Consider the following 21,790-nt stretch of genomic DNA (forward strand, 5'->3'; position numbering starts at 1 on the left):
CTACTACTTCCATATGTCATTTTTCTCCTACAAAGGAATTTCTGTTTCAGAAGAAAAAAATCAATGATATAATAAAGCCCAAATCAAGGCTTTTACAAGACCTAGCCTCTAAATAGTAAATATATCGTTCAGTTGTTTTTCACTCCTGTCTGAGTCTTCGTGACTTCATTTGTAGTTTTCCTGGCAGAGATACTGGAGTGGTATACCATTTAATTTTCCAATTTATTTTGCAGGTGAGAAAACTGAGACAAAAAAGGGTTAAGTGATTTGCCCAGAGTCCCATAGTAGTAAGTATCTGAGGCCAGATTTGAATTTAGGAAGATGAGTATTCCTAACTCCAGGCCCAATTTTCTGTCTACTGCAGCACCCAGCTGCCTTTGTAAATGAATTATCAGTTATAAAACAGATTTAGACTGTCACTCATTGTTACTAGCACAAAATAATCTAGATGCCTGGTCTATGCAGAACTGATATATTTACTTTCACACTAGGTATACAGATTACAAACCATCTATTTCTATCTATCTTGTGTGATTATTGTCCATGATACCTAGCTAATTAGGTGAGCCTTCCTCAAGGAACTTTTCTGCCATGAGCTTCTAGAACTATTCTTGTAGTACAACAAAGAGGATTGAACTAGAATACTCTTAGAATCCCTTTCAAATTGTCAACAAATATTTATTAAACACTATTTTTTCTGCCCAGTAGTAAATGTTACAATACAAACAAAAAGGATATCCCTGCCTTCTTCAACTAACAAATTCTAATTGAAAGAAGAAACTACATAAAACAAAGGTCAGGGGAATGGGAGACTCATAGATCCAGGAGAGTCATGATCACAACTTGCAAAGGAATGAAATCATAAACATTAGATAATGTAGTAGTTCTTCAGAATGAATGTTTAGGGATCTTTCAAGATGAGAAAGTCACCAAAGTGGGTGTATCTTGTAGGGTGAGAAGTTCAAGAAATTGTAATGGTCCTTTGATTTATTAATGTAATCCATGACCAGATCTTAAAAATAAAAACCTAATTGGTGGTTATAAATAAGTCCTTTTCCATAGAGATGCACCTTATATCAGATGAGATCAAATTCTGTGGAAGTAGAAATAATTAGAATAAATGTATGACTGTAATCATGAAGTGTTTGTTATCTGAGAATTATCTGGTAAAGACTGGTAATTCACTAATGCTCAAAGAGGTTACATTTTGCATCAGTAGCCTAGATGATAGGCTAATGCTGTAGAAATAATGGGTCCTCAAAGCAAATTTTTAAAACTTGGCTGAAACTTAGGAAAGTGAATTTCTATCTTAAAAATCTCTTTTGGGGTGGAGGAGAGGATGATAAAATATCTCTCCAGAAGACACATCTTTTATAAAAATCCCTTTGGCAAGGATGCTGGTTATTGCTATTTGTGTTGCACTCAATAAATCACTTTTGTATCCTGCATTTTATAATAATATAAACATTATACAGTTAGATTTATGTGTAAAGGTGAGGTAGCCTCATGCCCCCAACATTTATTATGCAGAAATAGAAGCATTTTTTTTTCAATTTGAAGGACAAGTTTATGTTTATAGACTTAAGAGTTTTAGAACAGAAAGAAAACTTAAGAGATTATTCAATCAAAGAAGAGCAAGCACAAAGTTCATGTAAGTAGAGTAACTTGCTTATAGTATATAGAGCTAAACTTGGAGGTGATTCCAATCTCCTTTACTGCAAGTGAGGTTGTGCCTAATGATGTGACTTGCAAAAATGGATATTCTTTAGGTATCTCAATGAAAGGAAATAAAAGCTTTATTGGCTATGAAAGCCCTCTTTTGAAATGCAAATATATTTCCGGGCTGGGTAATACATAAGGTATCATGAAAATTAATTTATCAGAAACTTTTTATTCTTAGAAAGTTAATTGGTCAGGGAAGAGAAAACAGGAATATATTTAGAGCTCAGTATCAGTCTATGGAGAATATATCAACTAGGTGCTCTGGGAAACCAGAGAGCAACATGATGGAATGGGAAACTGTATAAATGGGAAGGTCAAAGGTCACCCAAACACATTCTTTTCTTACCTATTTTAACTGCTGCTAACCCTTAGAATTTTACAGGTACAAGACAAAGGAGATGAGGTAACTAGGATGGCTTTCACTGGCTTGAAAGTTCTTATAAATTCAAAACATAAAGCCATTATGAAAAACAAGAATGAGACTCAAAGTGTTAGAATATATATAAAAGAGAATTTAATTTTAAGGTTCTATAAAGGTTTTTTTTTTTTTAAATATGTATTTTCAGGAGCTATTTGATTTAGTACTCTTTCTTAGAGCAAGTATTTAAAAATAAATACTTTGGCCATGTTTTAATGACCAAATGAATTTTCAAATAGATACACTAGTAATTGGCATATTCTTTTCATCAGTAGGTACTGAAATGGAGAAATTGATTTTTAGAATTACATTTCCATTCTCCCTACAGCTCAAAATAGTTATTTAACCATAGCTAGAGAATAATTGTGGAATCCCAAAGTGTTTTATTTTGTTTGTTTTGTTTGTTTTAAGGCTAGTCATAGCTTCTAGGTAAAGCAATGATGTGTAAAATTTTCTGCCACTTAATGAGAAGCTTTCTATAGATTCCAATCCATTTACTATAAGGATAAATTCCAGTATATTTAGGAAATATCATCCATGCGGCTTGTCCTCTTTATTCTTCCCTTCCAATCACTTCACAATAAGTAGTTTTGAGAAATATAGTTATCTTAATGTTTAATATTTTACAGTAAAGTTTAGAATATTTTTCTTCCTATATGAATTTCACATACTCCCACTATATAGTATTTTTGCTAAGGTTTTTTTTTTTTTTTTTAATGTTCATAACAGTGTTGAAAAAGATGAGGTGAGATCTCTCAAGACAGTTGTAAAAATCGAGTAAGGCTTCATCTTCTTCAGAGTTTGAATAGGCCTGAAGGTCTTTGAGCATTGACTCAAGGGCATACTTACAGACTCTGGAGGGATGCTCTGGACAGGATAGGACAGACCTTCTTGGGGGACTGAGGCCAATTGGCAATTGATGTGTTTGAGCATTTTGGAATTTAGATTCCACCCAAAATTAATGGGTGTGGCCCAGTCCCATCCATCCAAAATGAGAAAAATGATCAGAAAATACCTGTATATAGTCCCTTGGGAGGTAAGTTAAGTAATTGGAACAAACTGCCAAAATATAAAGGAAAAAGCAAGAAAAAGATGATAAGGTATTGTTGTTCTGTCTGGGGTAACTATGATATTGGTGGAGGCACCATTTATCCTAAGTATGGCGTCCTTGAAAAATGAATGTGCCAGAAACTAAATTTGTATGTTAATAGTAAAGAATCTGTTAATCCAAAGGAGGCAGTACATGCTGGACTATGGCTTTCCAATAGGACCCAATTGTTATCTCTCCCTCCTCTATACTTGGCCTCACCTCAGGAAGCCATGGCCTTCATACCTGACAGGGAAAGAGAAGACTTAATTCAGTCAGCCCCTTCAGGGGCCCTGAGGGCACAGGCAGATTTAATTCAATTAACCCCACCCGGGCCCCACTAAGGGCCATTTGCTTCACAGGAAGGAATTAGAGCAAATTCAAAGGGATATCCAAAATTATGCTCTTCCAGAACCCAAAACCCCAAGCCCTAAATTATATCCCTTAAGAGAAGTTCCCTTGGCTCAGGGAGGTATACATGAATGTTCCCCTGAGTACCATAGAAGTCAGGGCCTTTAAGAAGGAAATGAGGCCCTTAATAGAAGATCTCACTGGGCTAGCAGAAATTTGATTTCCTGGGTCCTAATCTTTTCAACTGGGAAGAACTTATGTCTATTTTGAATTCTCTCCTCACAAGAGGAGAGGGAATTAATTAGAGGAGCAGCTATGAAGGAGTGGGACAAGAGACAACCTTCAGTTGTAGGAGTAGTCCCAGCTGATCAGAAATACGCTTTAGTAGATCCCAATTGGGATCACAATAACCCTAACCCCATACATCAGGGAAGTATGAGGGATCTTATGATCATGGGAATTTGAAATGCAGTGCTAAAGGCACAGAATATGAAAAAGATCTTTGGGGTGATTCCAGGGAAGGATGAGTCACCAGGTGACTATCTGAATAGACTAAAAGATAGCATGAGGAAGTACTCTAGGTTTGACCCTGATAACCCAGGAGTAGAAGATACCTTGAAATTCCACTTTGTGACCAATGCATGGCCAAATATCAGTAGAAAGTTACAGAAAGTAGAGGTGAACGAGATGAGGTGAGATCTTTCAAGACAGTTGTGAAAATCAAGTAAGGCTTCATCTATTTCAAAGTTTGAGTAGGCCTGAAGGACTTTAAGCATTAAGTCAAGGGCATCCTTAAAGTGGAGGAGCTCCCTTCTATTCTCCTAAGGGCACACTTAAGCTCCCTTCCTGCTATCCTCCTAAGGGCATACTTAAAGTCTCCTCCCTCCCATCCTTCTAAGGGCATACTTAAGGTCTCCTCCCTGTTATCCCCCTAAGGGCATAATAAGTCCCCTTCTTGTTATCCTCCCTATTTCAATCAAATATGGGCAACTTAGTACTTATTAGTCAAATTCAATTTCTTGGGTAGTTCCTGTGTTTAAAATGTAAGATCCTCAGCCAATAAGGATGAGGGTCAGTTGTGGTAGGGGGAATTTGCAGATTAAAAGCATTGACCCTGCCCCCTACAGTGCTTCTTCCCTTCGATGTCTACTCCCGATTTCGGAGAACATATAATAAACTTGGCTTTGCTTTACTTCTAGAGATCTCTCCAGTCTCTTTTGTTAATGTCTGGCCCACATAGAGAGATGGAATAATAGGAACCTTTCTTATCTTTTGGAGGAGGCTACCAAGGAGGGATGATGAGAAGCAAATGCACAAAGCCAATCTTAGTCCAGATGGTTCAGGGAATAGCAAAGAATACAGAAAAACCAACAGAACAAAGCTCCAAGGAAAGGAAACAGAGATATTCAGGAAAGAACAGGAGGCTTGCTATTCTTGACACCAGAAAGCCTTTGAGATGTGGGGATGTCAAAAAGTAGTGCATATACAAAAAGACTGCCCCCATCAGAGGATGGAACAGCAGATATGTTCCCTTGTTGAGCTTAATGAAGATTAGGGTGTTGAGGTCTAGATTTGGGGTACCTAAATGAAATTAGGGTTTAGTTGAGATCTAGTGGCAGGTTTGGGGTACAGGGATAAGGTGGTAAATGAGGTCTAGTAGCGGCGGAAAGCTAGATTGATAAAAGAGGTTTATCATTGGGTTTAGAAGTAAGGAGATAGGTGAAGGTAGAGATAAAGAGGGCACTGGACAGAAGGTCCTCACATGGCTAGCATGTTTGGGACCTCTGCAAAGAAGGGGTCCCAGCATGTCCCTTTTATAATGGAAGATTTAGCTCGAGGGGCTTTTGGGTGGAGACCCAAAGTTGGCTCAGATCTGAGTGGGGCTGGGACAGGCCCGGATCTTCTATTGGAATGCAAAGGGACCAGGATTTGTGAGTTAAAGGGTAATTACATTAACTGGGGGGGGGGGGGGAGAAGGGGGGAAAAGAGGGAGGGGTTAGGAGTCACAAAGAAAGGGATCTTTCCCATATCAAGAGGAGTCAGGGGTTCTTAAAAGACTCCTACCCAGAACCCTTGATAAATTTAAGGGTAGGACCCCACTAGGAGACTCCTGTGTAGATACCAGAGTATTGAGATCTTTAGTGACCAGTTTGCCTAAGGGGGTTAAATTATCTAAGGAGACCCTGGTGATTTCTGGGTTTAAAGGAGAAAATTTTCTTGTATCTATAACCATCCCCTGTAAAATTTATATGGGAGAAAGGGAAACATTGGGCAGATTTCTGTTCATCTTAGAAGCAGGAGTAAACTTACTTGGGAGAGATTTAATAACTAAATTAGAAATTATGTTGATTCCACATGGAATCATATACCCCAGTAGAATGGCTTTAATGAATGAAGAAGAGCAGGCTCAGATAAACTCTGAGGTTTGGGTGGGACCTGACAATCCAGGCAGGGCAGACATAATCCTGATAAAAATCACATTGAAAGACCTTAGAGTCAAACAATATCCAATTTCTCTAGAAGGAAGGAGAGGTATACAGCCTGTGATACAAGGCTTATTGAGAAATGGACTAATAGAATCCTGTATTTCACCCTTCAACACACCCATACTTCCTGTCAAGAAGAAGGATGGGAAATACAAGTTAGTTCAGGATCTAAGGGAGATTAACAAAATCGAGTTACCTTCCCACCCTGTGACTCCAGACTCATATACCATTCTGGGCTGGATTCCTAGTTCTGCTAAGTGGTTCAGTGTATTAGATTTGAAGGATGCATTCTGGAGCTGCCTTTTAGAGGAGAGTAGTAGAAATCTCTTTGACTTCCAAAGGGAAGTTTCAGAGACTGGAAGGAAGCAGCAAATGAGGTGTGTCTTGCCCCAAGGACATACTGAGTCCCCAAATTTGTTTGGTCAAATCCTTGAAAATTGCATGGGAGATTTTCAACCAGTAATGGGAATTTGGGTGTTACAGTATGTAGATGATCTACTAGTAGTGGAGGATACAAAGGACTACACCAGTAGTTGTACCATTGATTTATTAAATTCCTGGGAGGATTGTGGTTTAAAGTATCAGAAGAGAAATTGCAGTTTGTGGAGAGGGAGGTCAAATATTTAGGGTATTTTATTAGTGAAGACAGCAAGAGATTGGACCCTGCTAGAATTGAGGGAATATTACACATTCCCAAACCTAACACAAAGAAAGAGCTATGCAAATTTCTGGGGGTTAATAGGATATTGTCAGGCATGGATAGATTCTTACGCTGCTATCATTAAACCCTTGTAGAAGCACCTGCTGGAGGCAAGTCCAAATTCTATCATATGGGATGAAGAGAGTGATCAGAAGTTTGAGAATTTAAGGCGTGTGTTAATTTTACCACCTGTATTGGCCCTCCCCACTTTGGAAAAACCTTTCCACCTGTTTGTCTATTGTCTATTGATAGAAGAAAGTAGGAAGCTCACCTTAGGAGGCAATCTAAGTGAGTGTTCCACACCAAGTAAGGACAATACTAATTTAGGTCAGAGGGCTGGGAGATATCTCACAGATTCCAGAATTTTGAAATATGAGGCAATACTATTAGAAAAGGATGATCTAGTAATCACCCAAGATCATAATCTTAATCCTGCCTCCTTTTTGTCCCCTGGAACAGAACCATCCCCCAGAGAGGAACATTGTTGTCTAGAGTTAATTGATTTTCAAACAAAAATAAGAGAGTATTTTACAAGAATCACCAATACTTGAGGGAATAAATTGGTTAATAGATGGTTCTTTTAGAATGATAGATGGGAAAAGAAAAATGAATTTGCTATTGTGGATGGAGATAAAACTTCCACTGTTAAACCAAGGGCTGTCTACTCAAACTTGTGAATTGTATGCCTTAAATTAAACATTGAAGTTATTTAGGGACCAAGATAGGAACATGTACACTGATTCGAAATATGCCTGGGATGTGGTGCATATATTTGGAAAAAATTGGGAAGAAAGGGTTTGTCTATGGGCCAGAACTCTGAACTTCTTACAGGGTACTAAGTGAAATTGAGAAGACAATGGTTATCTAGTTTAGCTTGGTTCAGTATGATTGATTTAATCTTACTACAAATAATGTGTTCCTAGAGGTATAATGATTGATTTATACTCAGTGTGGAGCATATAAGCTGGGACTGAGAGCCACAGAAGACAAGTGCACTAGAAGCTCTCAAGCCAAGGAGACAGAAATTCATTTCACCTTCAGTCAGGCTCCTGGTGGCTGGCCTGACCTCCTGCACTTCCCCCAATGAGACCAAGGCTGGTCTGAAAGGCTTTCCAGAAAGCTGCCCAGCCCCAGAAAGGAGATAATAAACTATTTGGACTTTAACAAGTGATTACTGAACTGAAAAGAAGGCTATCCTAGAGAGCCCAAGAAAACCAGACCAAGAGAACATTACAGGTTTGTAAATTGTAAAGAACTGGTCCACCATACACTAGTGAGAGAGATACTAGAAAACATTCTGGCTCCTAGGAATGTAGCACGTAAAGGGACATCAGATGGGAAATTCTTTTGAGGCAAAAGGAAATAGATTAGTAGATGAGAAGGCCAAAGAAGCTGGAGACCAGGATATTATTCATATAATGGTCTTGATACCTGTACTTCCCCCTAGTCTGCCCTCTCCCAATTTTACTCAGAAGAAAAAAGAGAAGGCCTCAACTCTCCAAGCAGTTGAAATCTCAGAAGGACATGGCTCTTACCTGATGGCAGAGAGGTATTGACCCAAGCAAGTATGAGGCAGCTCCTTCAGCAACTGCACCAGAGCAGTCACTGGGATGTCCAAAACCTGTGTGATGTTGTACTGACAAGGTATGTTTCCCCCGGCCTATATACTGTGGTCCAACAACTGGTGGATGGCTGTCTCGGTTATTGAAGGACAAACAAGGCTGCTCAATGCCAGATCCCGAAAGGGGAATGACCTCCAGGAATCAGACTATTCCAAAGCATCCAGATGGACTTCACTGAGCTGCCACCAGTGGCTCGCCTCAAATATTTGCTGGTCATAGTGGATCATCTGACCTCATGGGTGGAGACATTCCCCTCAGCCTGAGCAACTGCATCAACAGTAAGAAGGTCTTATTAGAACAAATTATTCCCAGATATGGAGTAGCGAAGAGGATAGACTTGGATCAGGGAACATATTTTTCAGGATTACAGAATCTGATTAGGGCTTTAGAAACCACTTGCGATCTCCATATCCCTTGGTACTCTCCCTCTTCTGGGAAAGTCGAAAGGATGAATTAAGAAATAAAATAGCAACTGACTAAATTATCTTTAGAGACCCAACTACCTTGGACTAAATGCCTTCCTCTCGTACTTGTCAGAAACAGAGCTAAACCATGTAGAAATATTGGGTTTTCACTTTATGAATTATTGTATGGTCATCCTTTCCAGGCTTATCATATAGGAAACTGGGACCCTATTTTAGAGTCAAAGGATTTATTTCTTAAGAGATATATTAAATCATTGGTACTACATTTATAAGAACTACAACAAAAGGGTTAATATCTCAGACTCCTCCTGTAGGTTTCCCTGTTCATAGAATTCAGGTTGGAGGCTGGATTTTTATCTGATCCTAGAAGGATAAGAAGCTGACTCCGTGCTGGGACAGACTCTACCAGGTGATACTGACCTCAGACACTGAAATTCAGACCCAGGAACGAGGCTGGGCACACCATACCAGAACAAAAGGACCTGTGGCACCATCTTTATTGGAGTGGACAGTTGAAGATAAGGAAGACTTCAAATTATTTTGAGGAGGGAGCCTCCACTGAATGGGAACACAATCTCTGAACCCAGTGCAATGTAACATTCTACCTATAACTTTTCTTACATTACTTACTTTGGGCCTCTTTGCCTGTTTGGAAGCTGATATATTTTCCCCTAGGAATTTCACCTTAACCTCACAGTGTAATAATAATTGAACCTCATGGGGTTTTCCCTGGGCTTTGAATTTGCCTATTTCCTCATGATAATCATGATGGTCACAGAAACCAGACCTTTACCTTCCAGAGATGAGAACCAGTTCCTCTGCTCATGCAGAATATAAGGAGAACTTTTAACTTATCAAATTGTTGGGTCTGTGGTAGATCCCAACAATTGAGCCAATGGCCATGGGTACCTGTCCCCTTAAGCCCAGCCTGGATCCTCAGTAATCAATTCCAAATTTATAATAGGACTGGTTTCTGGAATTTAGAAGAGAAACACCAGTGGCCATTGATAGAAGATAGGAAAGGGAAATACTGCTTAAATCATGCAGAGTAAGATTTGAAGTTGGGAAATAGTGTTATGTGAATGGACTTGTTGGAGAACTGAACTGAAGCCAAAGACGATTGTATGGAAATGTCTAAATATTGGCAAGACATGGGGAGGAATTCTCAATTGAAATGTGGGGAAGATTGGAAAAGGTGCACTTTTGATGCTCTCCCAGAAACAGGAGGAGAACAAGGATATTGCTATCAACAGGTTACTATAGCTGAGTGTAATGAAATAGAAATGGGATGTATTAAATTGTACAAAGAAGAATAAGAAGAAAGGGAATATATACAGTGGGTACAGTTATCAATGGGGTTGGTGCAGTAACATCCCAGGGACACCTGGGAAGCATGGGACTCTGTTCCCCATATTTTGGAGTACCTCCAACCTAACAGATCAATGGCCAGTTGCCACTTATACTTGGAAGAAGGAGCAAGATTTATGGAAATGTCAGTTTGTCACCTTTGTGGGGGGAGATCCCCTAAGGACGAGAGACCAACAGTATTACCCTTTTAGAAGGAATAGTTCGGACATATTCTCAAGGGAACAATCTGCTCTAAAGGGCTACTATTGAATCTATGACTTAACTGCCTATACTCACCTACCTCTTAATTGGGCAGGGATCTGTTGTATTGGATTAATAAGGCCAAAATTTTTCTTTCTTCCTGAATAGGCAGACAAGTATTTAGGGATTCAGTTGTATGATGACTTGGGAAGAGGGAAACGGAGTTTAGATACCTCCATTACCCAGACTGAAAATGCAAATGGTTGGGGTATCACCTGGCCCCCAGAAGGAATAGTTAAAGAGTATGGGCCAGCCCCCTGGGCTCAAGATGAAAGTTGGGGATATAGAACCCCAATATATATGTTGAACAGGATAATTAGACTTGTTGTACAGATTATCACCAATCAGATGGCTAAGGTGCTAGATCTTTTTGGCTGACTAAACTACTCACACCAGAGAGACTGTTTTACAGCATAGAGTTGTGCTGGATTATTTGTTGGTTGAAGAAAGGGGGGTTTGTGCGAAATTAAATTTATCAACATGTTGTATAAGACAACAATAGAAATCTAGTACAAGAAATCACTAAGAACATCAGGAAACTTGCTCATGTTCCTGAACAGATTTGGACCCCACCATTCAGTACTTCCTGGTTGTCCTGATTTGGGGGAAGCTGGTGGAAACAGCTTCTTTGGTTTGGCTAAAGTTATATTACTTCCTACCTGCATGCATATCTTGTTTGATCCGATTGATAACTAGAATAGTCCAAAACTCATTATCTAGAATGATTAGGTTGGAAAGGAAAGCTGAAGAGTCTGTTAGATTGATGGTGTTAAACGGACAAGGAAGGGAGCCAGTGGCCCAAGAAGATCAATAGGAGCCAGAAGGCCAGAAGGGATGAGGAACTAGATAGAGAATGTGAAATTATGTTACAAAAATTTTAAGAGATCCCAGTGTACAAATAAGAGAGGGGACTGAACGAGATGAGGTGAGATCTCCCAAGACAGTTGTGAAAATTGAGTAAGGCTTCATCTACTTCAGAGTTTGAGTAGGCCCGAAGTCCTCTTCCTGCTATACTCTCATGATATCATTTTCTCCCTATTTAGATCAAATATGGGCAACTATGTACTTATTAGTCAAATTCAATTTCTTGGGTAGTTCCCACGTTTAGAATGTTAGACCCTCAGCCAAAGAGGATGATGGTCAGTGGTGGGAGGGGTGTTTGCATTAGGGACTATTTAAAGTATAAAACCTATCCCAGAAGGTGCCTCCTCCTTTCCATTGCCTGCTCCACGGACAGGTAGGACAACGAGAACTTACAATAAATTTTTGCTTTGCTCCTAGAAATCCTCCAACTTTTTATTAAATGGTGACCACTCACCATTCTGAGCCACACAGTGTTTATTAATGAGATTGATCAGTTCTCTTTCTCAGCTTTATCCCTATATCCCTCAGCTTTACATCCCTAAAAGAAGCTTGCTTTCTTTCTCAAATGATATAGACTTTTTTTAGTGTAAATATTAATTCCATAGGATTTTGAAATAGAAATATCCATTGAGTTTATTTAGTTGAACCTTGAAAAAACTGAGGTCCAGATATGTCAGACAAGAAGTTAATAGCATAGCTGAAATTTGGACTTAAATAATTTCACTCAAATTCTACTCCACTTTAACCAGGGCTCTTTACAATTTTGTTTTCTTCCCTATTTGAGTAAGGATGCATTTTATTCAGCATTGTTTTTCATTGTCTCATTTTTTACATTATTCTTTCATCTGTTCTAATTTTTATTGAAAAACCACTAAACTTATAATATTTGTTTTGGAGTCATTACTTTCCAAATGTACTATTATTTTATCTATAATAATAATATTTTGACTTTTTTATTATCTGTAGTCTGTGTTTACAAGTCTGCTTAAGGGTTTTTCCCTTCTTAAAATATCCTCTATGCAAATAATAATTTCTCTCTCAATAAAAATAAATGATTTGCTTGTTTTATTCAGTATCCCTGGCATAGCACTAATGCTGATTAGAAAAACAGAAAAATAAAAGTGGTGGCTCTATGATAAGTTATATGAAAAATAGCAAATTGATATCTTAGAACATTAATATTTTATTACTGTTATAGTAAACTACAAGAGTTAATTTTTTCTCTTAAAGTAAACCAATATTAACCTTCACTATATTTGAACTAGTTATATAGAATTATAAGATAAAAGTATTTTAAGTCCTTTAAGTTGTTCACTTTCTAAAAATGAAGATATACATATTGGTTTGTATTAATCAAACGACAAAAGTAATAACTCTCAAAGATAAATGTTTATGCAAATTAAGAGGTGAGAAGTTTTCATTTTATTTTGTTTTATCCTTTCTAATTTAAACCAAAGTTGATAGAATTTCTTCCTGGTAAGATATACTGAAATTCAAGCTCTTGTAGAATTTATATTAATTCCCTTTCATTTCAATTCAGTAGTTATTTGTTAAGCTTCTACTATGTGGGAGATTTTGTGCTAAAGCAAGCTTCCCCTTGGCACTTTAGTGACTGAATTATGGATTCAGTAATTTGAAAATCAGTTTTTTACTTCTGGATTCCTTCAGGTCCTAGCTAAAATCTTTCTTTTTACATGAAACCTTTCACAAACTTCTTTAATTCTAGTGCCTTCCTCCAAGATTAGCTGCAATTTATGCCATATGTATTTGTACATAGTTACTTATTGTCTTCACCATTAAATTATGAAAGCCTTGAAAGCAAAATCTGTTCTTTGCCTTTTTTCCCCAGTGCTTAGTATAGTACCTGGCATTTAGTAGGTGTTTGTTGTTATTGTTTCTTCTTCCTTCTCAAAGTAGACCATGACATCAGGGAGGTGATGCCATGCTGTGTCTCATCTGTCTCACTTTGCCCTTCAGAGTCATCTGAGTTCAATAGCCAGATATAAATCAAGATGACTAGAGATGGTGTTTAATAAATGCTTGTTGAATTGACAAGAATTGACTGACGATTTGATTGACATCAGTCATAACTGTTAAGCTGGCATATTCACCATAGTTTTTATCCAAAGTCTTGTTAGATAACCTAGAAAATACTACTATTCCAGTTTGAAAGATATTGAAATATGGTTCTGTTTATAATCACTCATCCTCAAGTTCCAAATAAAAAGGAGCAAACATTGTTTATAGTTATATTTCATATATTCTTTAATTGACATACCATCTTAAAAATATGTAAAAAAAAAAAAAAAATCACATAGCTAGCTATGACAAAAAAAAAATCTCCAAAGAATCTAACTTTGAAAGAGGTTCAGGTCAGAAATCAAGAGTTTTTTCATCTCTTTACAATTCCTAAGGATACATCACTGTACCCCAAAGTTGAAGAGGGCATTAGATCCAGGAATTCATTTAATTTGATTGTTAGTTTGAAAAGATGCATAAACCAGAGGATCTTGATTCAAGATCTCATTCCAATAGAACTATGTGACTATGGACTTAGATGTTCATTTTGAAATTTTCTATTCAGCATAAATCTCTGACCTTCATTTGCAATATCCTTATTGGGTATGCATTTTAATCTCACTGCCTATCTCATAGGGTTGGAATGGGGTTTCCATGGCCACAAAGACTCCTTGGTTGTAATTCATGTATCATTTTAGCAAGATTCCACTCAGTATACCTAGTGCTTTCTCAGGAAACTTAGGAAACATAGTAAATATCTAAGATATACTTTCTGCCCTCTAGGTACTTGTCATCTAATGCAGAAAATATCTGTATATAACAGTGCCAGGAGTGCCAAAGAGTTGTTTGGAAATCAACTGATTATATGGAGACTAGAGGAAGGGAAAAATCATTGCTGAGTATGTGATGATCAATAATAATAACAGTTATTGTATAATTCTTTAAAGACTGAAAAGGGCTTTCCATTCTTTATTTCATTTGAACCTCAAAATTGAACTAGGTATCTAATGCACCTATAAAATAACTTTATGAATTAACCTAATTCCATCAAAATATCTCTGTAATGACTGTTAAGTACTTAATTCTGCTAAACACTGAGTTGGAGATATCAAAATCATAAAAACAAAAACTGAGCTACCATCACTTTAAGATACCAATAATAACTAGAAACTTTAGCTTCTGCCTTACTCTGAAGAGTTGTAGGTCAGACTGGAAATATTTCTCCCCTCCTTATTTGATGCCTTTGCTCTAAGACAATCCTATTTTCAGAGAAGTTATACAGACCTGTGTTGGTAGAGTGAGTTTCCTCCTTAGTCATTTTTTGGTATCTATGAAATCATATATCTGCTCTCTATTCCTACAGTTATGGAACTTTTACTGTACAAGGGAAATAAGCTAGAAATTTTCAAACAACAGGGTAATTATTGTTTTATTTTAGGGAACATGGAAGTAAATCATGCAAGTATCATTTATCTTTTTCTTCACAGGTTGTTAATGAGAACCAAATGTGATAAGCTTTGTGAGGCACAAGTTATCTTGATTGTTAGTGCTCTTACTCTATATTAACCTTTTATTTTCAACATTAGCCTAGTGATGCAATGGATAGAATATTGGATCTGCAACCAGAAAATCTTGAGTTCAAATATGGTCTTTAGTATTTCCTAGTATGACTCAGAGCAAATCACTTAACCTCAGTCTACTTTCATTTCTTCAGGTATAAAATGGATGTAATAACAACACTTATCTTATAAAGTTGCTGTGAGAATCCAATCAGCTAACATTTATAAAGCACTTAACATAGTACCTAGTATATAATTGATGTGTAATAAATGCTTGTTCCTTTCCTCCATTTATTTAAATGTTATATGAAATACATAACATGTGCCTCCATAGAATGTAAGCTTCTTAAATATACCAAAGACTTTGCTTTTGTCTTTGTATTCCTAGGATCTAGATTGTGTCCTGGCACCTAGTAGTTGCTTAACAAATGATCAATCATTGGATTGAATTGAATTGAGATAGGAAGATATAAATTAGATCATTTAGGGAAAGATTGTTACAAGACCTTCAAAAGTTTATATCACAATGATATAGACTTTATATAGGTATTAATGGGAAATGGTCATTTTTCAGCAGTTGATAATGAGGTGAACAAAACATTTTAGGAAGATTAAAATTATCACTATAAAGATAGATTGAAGCAATGCAAGGTTGCTTCATAGCAAAATCAGTTATCAGAATAATTCAACAGTGACATGAGAAAAGCCAAAATTTGCAGTCATAGTGGGGATGATGAAAATAAAAGCAAATTGGGTTAAGGATTGGGGAGGGGCATTTCAAAGAAATAACCAAAATTGATAGCATTAATTACATGAAGTGGAGGAAAAGGAGGAGCCAAAGATGATTTCACACTAAAAATAATGATGGTCTCATAGACAGGTAATGGTAAACCTCTTTTTATTTTTCATCCTGACAGTACGACTTCATGACAGCATATCTGAAGAAGGATTCCATTACTTAGTCTTTGATTTGTAAGTATCCCTACATTTATATTTTGTTGGCATGTTTGAGTTGGCTCTGTTTTAAATCAATCAGGTTTAAGTTAATTATAAAGTAAATTGAGTTTCTTATCATTGGAAAGCCTTAATTGATGATTGAGCTAATATTTTGAAAATACTCAAGTTGGCATTAGAAAGCTATGCCTTTTGATAAGAAGTGATCAATAAATGTCTTCTTCTTCTTTGAAACAAAATTAATTATTAGTCACCCTTATATGGAAGTTAGCTTTTTGGTTAATAATTAATAATCTTGATTGAATAAGTAAGCATCACTTGTGCTTTGAACTATAAAGCAATTAAACTGTGCTTATTTTCCTAAGGATTTTTAAAAAATTGTTTCCCTAATGATATTTCCTCCTGATGGTAATGTGTAATTTTGGTGGGTAAGTTTAGAGCCTAGGATAGTAATTACTATTCTATGCCTTATGCTAGATGATCTATTTTGGGTTACAGGTTATTTTTGTAATTAAAAAATATCATATGTGCAAAAGGGCTCAGATCATTTCCCTTTTCAGCACTAAGTGACCAATGAAGCATATATATGAATAATGCATGTCACACAGAAACCTACTGAACCATCCAAAAGCCAGGAGCAAGTTTGTTTTAGGTTGTGTAAAGCATATTTAGATCTGTCAAAATAAAAGGCATTATATAATCTTGGTTGGCATGATTTCCACTTCAGAAAGAAAAGTGAAAGGATTTCAAGGGATGAAAGTTGCTAAATGTGATCAAATGCTACAATTTGAAATATGTTGATATTGCATTTAACTAAATCTTTAATAGATTAAAAATTACTTAAAATATTTAAAGTTCATTGTGCCTACATTTGTAGATGAAGAAGCTGTCAGAATTCAAAAAAAAATTATTCTAAATTGACAATTTAAGAAGAGAAAGCCTTTAAGTCATTTATTTTACAATTTTACAATTTTTTTTTTTTTTACAAATGAGAAAGAGAAATAAAGCAGCTTTGCATGAGGTAAATCAATATTATTTCCAGAACCAGGACTTGAATCTAATGCTTTCTATCATTATGTGCTTATTGCCTTTCTACAGTAAAAGTTTCATAACTGTAGGGACAAGGAACAGATATGTGATTTCATAGATATAAAAAATTTACCTGAGGAAATTCACTCTACCAATGCAGATCTGTAAAACTTCTCTGCAAATAGGATTGGCTTAGAACAAAGGTGTCAAATAACGAGGGGAGAAAGACACCAAATATGGCCCACAAGTCTCCAGAGTAAGGCAGGAACTAATGTAAAATGTAATTGAGAAATATGTAACTAATTAGTTTAAATATATGTGTATGTGTGTGTGTGTTTTAAATAAGTTGCCTACACAGATCCTTATAAATATTTAGTGATCTTGATTTCTATTTGAGTTTGATGCTACTAGGCATAAGCTCTAAGAAATTAACATGCCCAAGATCATAAAGCCAATATTTATCTTGAACAGGACTTGAACCTACTGAAGAAATAGTGTGAAGGCAGATTACAAAATAAAGTTGGTTTAATGTGAGAATCAAGAGAACCAATCAGATTCCATCTCATAAACAATGACATTGTCCTCCCTCTTGTAATTCTTCTGCAAATCATTCATAGGAAAATAGAATGTATAATCCAGCTATTGTTTTGTAAAATTCTGGTGGATGCAATTAGTCAGTATCTCCCAGTTCTGGGAAAGAAAAGACCTCAAACTCTTCTCTTCCTCTCCCAACTTGCAAAATCCATCATTTTTTCTCCAATTAGGAATCAGATTATCTAATCTTGACTCCTGCTTTACATCCTTTTAATTGTTTTCCTTTAGTGCATATAAATCTCTTCTATGTTCAGAATCTAGTGCCAAGCTGAAGTTGCCTCTTCCTGATTTGTTGGCATACATTGGCTTAAGCAATGGCTTAAGCTGAGGCTAGCTTCCTATCTACAATGTCAATGGTTCTTTGAATCCCTTTATACTAATAAAAATTATTCAGGACACCAAAAAGTTTTAGTTTATGTGGATTATATCTGTTAATGTTTACCATATTAGAAATAAGAATGAATACATTTTAAAAGACTTATTTATTAATTGCTTTTAAGATAATAATAACAAACCCATTTACATGTTAACAAAAATAACATTTTTTAAAATTAAATTATTAAAGGAGCTAGAAGGTGCATTGAATAGAGTACCATTCATTTTCCTGAGCTCAAATGTGGACCTCAGACACTTACCAGCTGTGTGACCTTGGGCAAGACACTTAACCCTATTTATATAATTTATTCACCTGTAAAATGAGCTAGAAAAGAAAATGCCAAACCACTCCAGGGCTTTTGCCAAAAAAAAAACTCAAATAGGGTCATAAAGATTCAATCATGACTGAAAATGACTGAACAGTTTAAAAATATGAAAGTAATTATATTTTTCAAAACAAAAAATTTTAGTGAGAAGACTGACATTGCTTTTGCATATTTTGTAAATCACTAGTGTCCAGTTCAAATAAAGACAGCTTGATTTTCATATCTCCTTCTACATTTCATTTTTTCTAGCCTCACATGAATATGTAGTTGAAAAAGGAAGGATTACTTAATAGGAAAATAATATCTTAGTATTATTATTATAATAGTATTGCCCTAGACGACCATATGAAAGATCTTAGGATCCTTCAAGCATCCTCAGACCATACTGCAAGAATTAATACACTGTGCCATCATACTAGCTCTCTTTTGTTGTTATTATATAGTCTCTCGGTAGTGTCTGACTCTACATTATCCATAGGCATTATCTATGGGGTTTTCTTAGCAAAGATACTATGGTTTGCTATTTCTTTTTCAACTCTGTTCCCATTTTGTGAATGAAGAAATAAAGCCAATCAGGTTAAGTAACTTGTCTGGGGTCATGCAGCTAATGTATGAGGCCAGATTTGTATTTGGATCTTCCTGACTCCAGGCCCAGTGCTCTACACACTGTACCACTTAGCTGTCCCATACATCATCTGCATTTACCATCTGTAAATTAGGTTAAAGCTAGGAGACTTAGATTTTCACATTCCTGGTATGCTTACTTTTTGCTATATTGGATATTCCATATTCCACCCCTGCAATTTTAAATAAGTCATCTCCCAAGTCTGAAATACTTTTACTCCTCAATTCCCCCTTATAGAATACAATGCTCTGTGAATTGAATCTATGTCTCTAACTAGCTTGTGATCTATGACATATCATTTGATATTACTAAATAGTATTTATGTAGTGCTTTAAGTTTGCAAAATACTTTACAAATATTACCTCATTTTATCCTCCCAACAGCTCTTGGAGATGGGTGCTGTTATTATCTTCATCTTACAGGTGAGGAAATTGAAGCAGGCAGAGGTTAAGTGATTTGCCCAGGATCAAAAACTTGTATGTTTCTGATTTGAAACATATCTTTCTGACACAAGGGTTTGCACTTTATCCATAATGCCATGCTGAGCTTCAATTTTCCTCATCTCTCTAATCTGAAAATAATCTCTAAAATTCACTGATTCTAAAGTCTGATAGAGCATACCACTTTAGAAACATCAGGGAGAAAGAATTCTTTTTAAATTTTTTTTCTTGTGGCTGACATTGATTATCTATGTGACTCCAATCACTTAACTGGAAAAAGAACACTTAAAGGGACTAAGATAGCATAAGAATGAATTCTCAGTTAAATTCTTCAAAATGCTGCAATGATATGGAACTCTAGGAAAAAAGGAAACAAACCATTTATTATAAAGACATATTTTCTACCCAGAATACTTAGTTTTAATTATTACTGACTGCATAGAAAGGCCTTAATTCCATCTTTAAAATAATTCTATTGAATCAAATATAATAACAAGGATGAAAGTTCCTAAATTCCTAAAGAAAGAATGTTCTTTGGGCTTCTCTCTGTGATGATGGCTTTGGCAGTTTTTTTTTACTTATATCGTCTTTCTGTAAAATTTTGAATTGTATGAATCTAATAAGAAGTAATATTTTTAAAAGTCCACCAAATCTCCTTTAGATGATTATTCCATTTCTAAAAGGCAAAACAGTAATTCTCTGCTCTCTGGGTACACAGTGCAGGTCATACATATTTCTAATTCTTTAACTAATAAACAAGGTTCAATCATTCCATTTTAAATTAATTCTTTCCAGTAGGGCTCCATGCAAATGATAGATTTAAAGGAAAGAAAGCAAATAAACAAGCAAACAAAAAGAGAAAACACTTTCACAATATAAAAAGAATGATACCCCTGATGTATAACCTTTATCAAAGGCAAAATTCTGAATTTGGTAAAGTTTGTCTCTATTCCTCTTCCCCTGTCTCCTATATATTATTTTAAGGTGCTATTCCCAATGACTAAGGATCTTATATTGTCCTTTATCTTAAACTTCATGTGCATCAGCAAGACCTGCCTTCTGGGATAATGCTCCATATTCTAGATGTTTCCTATGATTTTTACTTTTTTAAATTGAATCTTCCTGTCTTGTCTGATCTGGAAATATAATGGCTACTCCTGAAACTAGTTCCAATACTTATCAGCCTATCTTTTGACATAGGCAGGTTCACCCTTTCTTCAGCATTCTTTAATTTCTCTGCATATAAGAGAGAGTCCATCATATTAGTACCAGACCTATTATGTAAACTCAGTTAGCCACTATACTTGTGTATTACTTTTCCTGAATTCCTTTTTTACTCATCAAAATTTACCTGTCCTTCCTACCATTATGTCAGCTAACTCTTCTGGATAATGGATACATTAGAGTAACTTGCTGTTTTTCAATGGAACATAATTGCATTCTAGCATTTGAAGACCTTAGAGATAATACAATATAACTTAGGAACCATTTTGATAGTGAGAATTTTAGACACATACGAGGCTAATAGATGACAAATGGTCATGAGGGGATGGAATGGAACTTTTCAAGTTCTTCAAATTATAATCTGGAAGCAGTTCAGAATTTCATATATTTCCCATATTGACACTACTGTCTATGTTTTTAGCATCATGGCAGTTTATAAACTGTTATATTAGCAGAGAGTGATACCTAGAAGAAAGAAATCAATCTCACTTAGGCAAGTTTCCAGAACTTAAATCCCTGGGAATCCATTATTCATTTAAATCTATTATTAGAGGACCAACAATAAGAAGTAAAGTTTCTACTTTTCCCCATATTGCAGGTGTCTGAATATAATGAGTACTTCTGAACTAACTCTTGGCAGTATTGGCAAAATGAGTAAAAAAAAACTCACTGGCTAACTTCAACTTATAAATAATTTTACCTCTCATTTTTTTGTAACTACCACCCTTCCTATTTTTCCTCCTTCTCTAAAAGTTTGTTCACTGACTATGCATGTTAATGCTGACCCCTTAAGCTTTCATGATATTATGTTATCCTAGTTTTTCCTTCTAGTTGACCCCTTCTAATTTGCCTCATATTCTACCTCCTTGCTCCACTGGGGCAGCCAGGTGGTGCAGTGGATAGAGGATGGGAATTGGAGTCAGGAAAATTCATTCACATAAGTGTAAATCTAGCCTAAGACACTTTCTAGCTGTGTGACACTGGACAAATCACTTAACCCTGTTAGTTTCAGTTCTTCATCTATAAAACAAGCTGGAGAAGGAAATGGCAAACTACTCTAGGACCCAAGTAAGGTCATGAAGAGTCAGAACACCTGTAAAACATAAAACAACTGGAACAAAAAATTATCTCCCACTCCCTAAATATTATTTTTTACTGTTGTCTTTGGTCTTATGGTTTCTCTCTTTTGTTGATCACACCTCTTCCTTTGACTTCAGATATCATTTCAATGGGGAAGTCTTCCAAATTTATATTTCTAGTTCTAATCTCATCTCTGAAATCTAGTCTTGCAATTTAAACAGCTTAATGGACAATGATCTTGGTAATACCACACTGCTCCAAAAGCAGACTACAATTGTTTTT

General features: G+C 36.0%; 1 protein-coding gene across 5 annotated transcripts in view; it reads left to right on the forward strand.

Annotated features, from left to right (window-relative positions):
• CAMK2D (calcium/calmodulin dependent protein kinase II delta) overlaps positions 1 to 21,790 on the forward strand; it is a 422,764-nt gene that overhangs the window by 216,207 nt on the left and 184,767 nt on the right. For all 5 annotated transcript variants that reach the window (XM_051965934.1, XM_051965936.1, XM_051965935.1 and 2 more), the window contains exon 4: positions 15,779 to 15,833. In XM_051965934.1, coding sequence (XP_051821894.1) covers positions 15,779 to 15,833 — 55 coding nt within the window. The remainder of the gene's footprint in view (positions 1 to 15,778; positions 15,834 to 21,790) is intronic.

The sequence above is a fragment of the Antechinus flavipes genome, chromosome 6 (genome assembly GCF_016432865.1).
Source record: "Antechinus flavipes isolate AdamAnt ecotype Samford, QLD, Australia chromosome 6, AdamAnt_v2, whole genome shotgun sequence".
Lineage (NCBI taxonomy): Eukaryota > Metazoa > Chordata > Mammalia > Dasyuromorphia > Dasyuridae > Antechinus > Antechinus flavipes.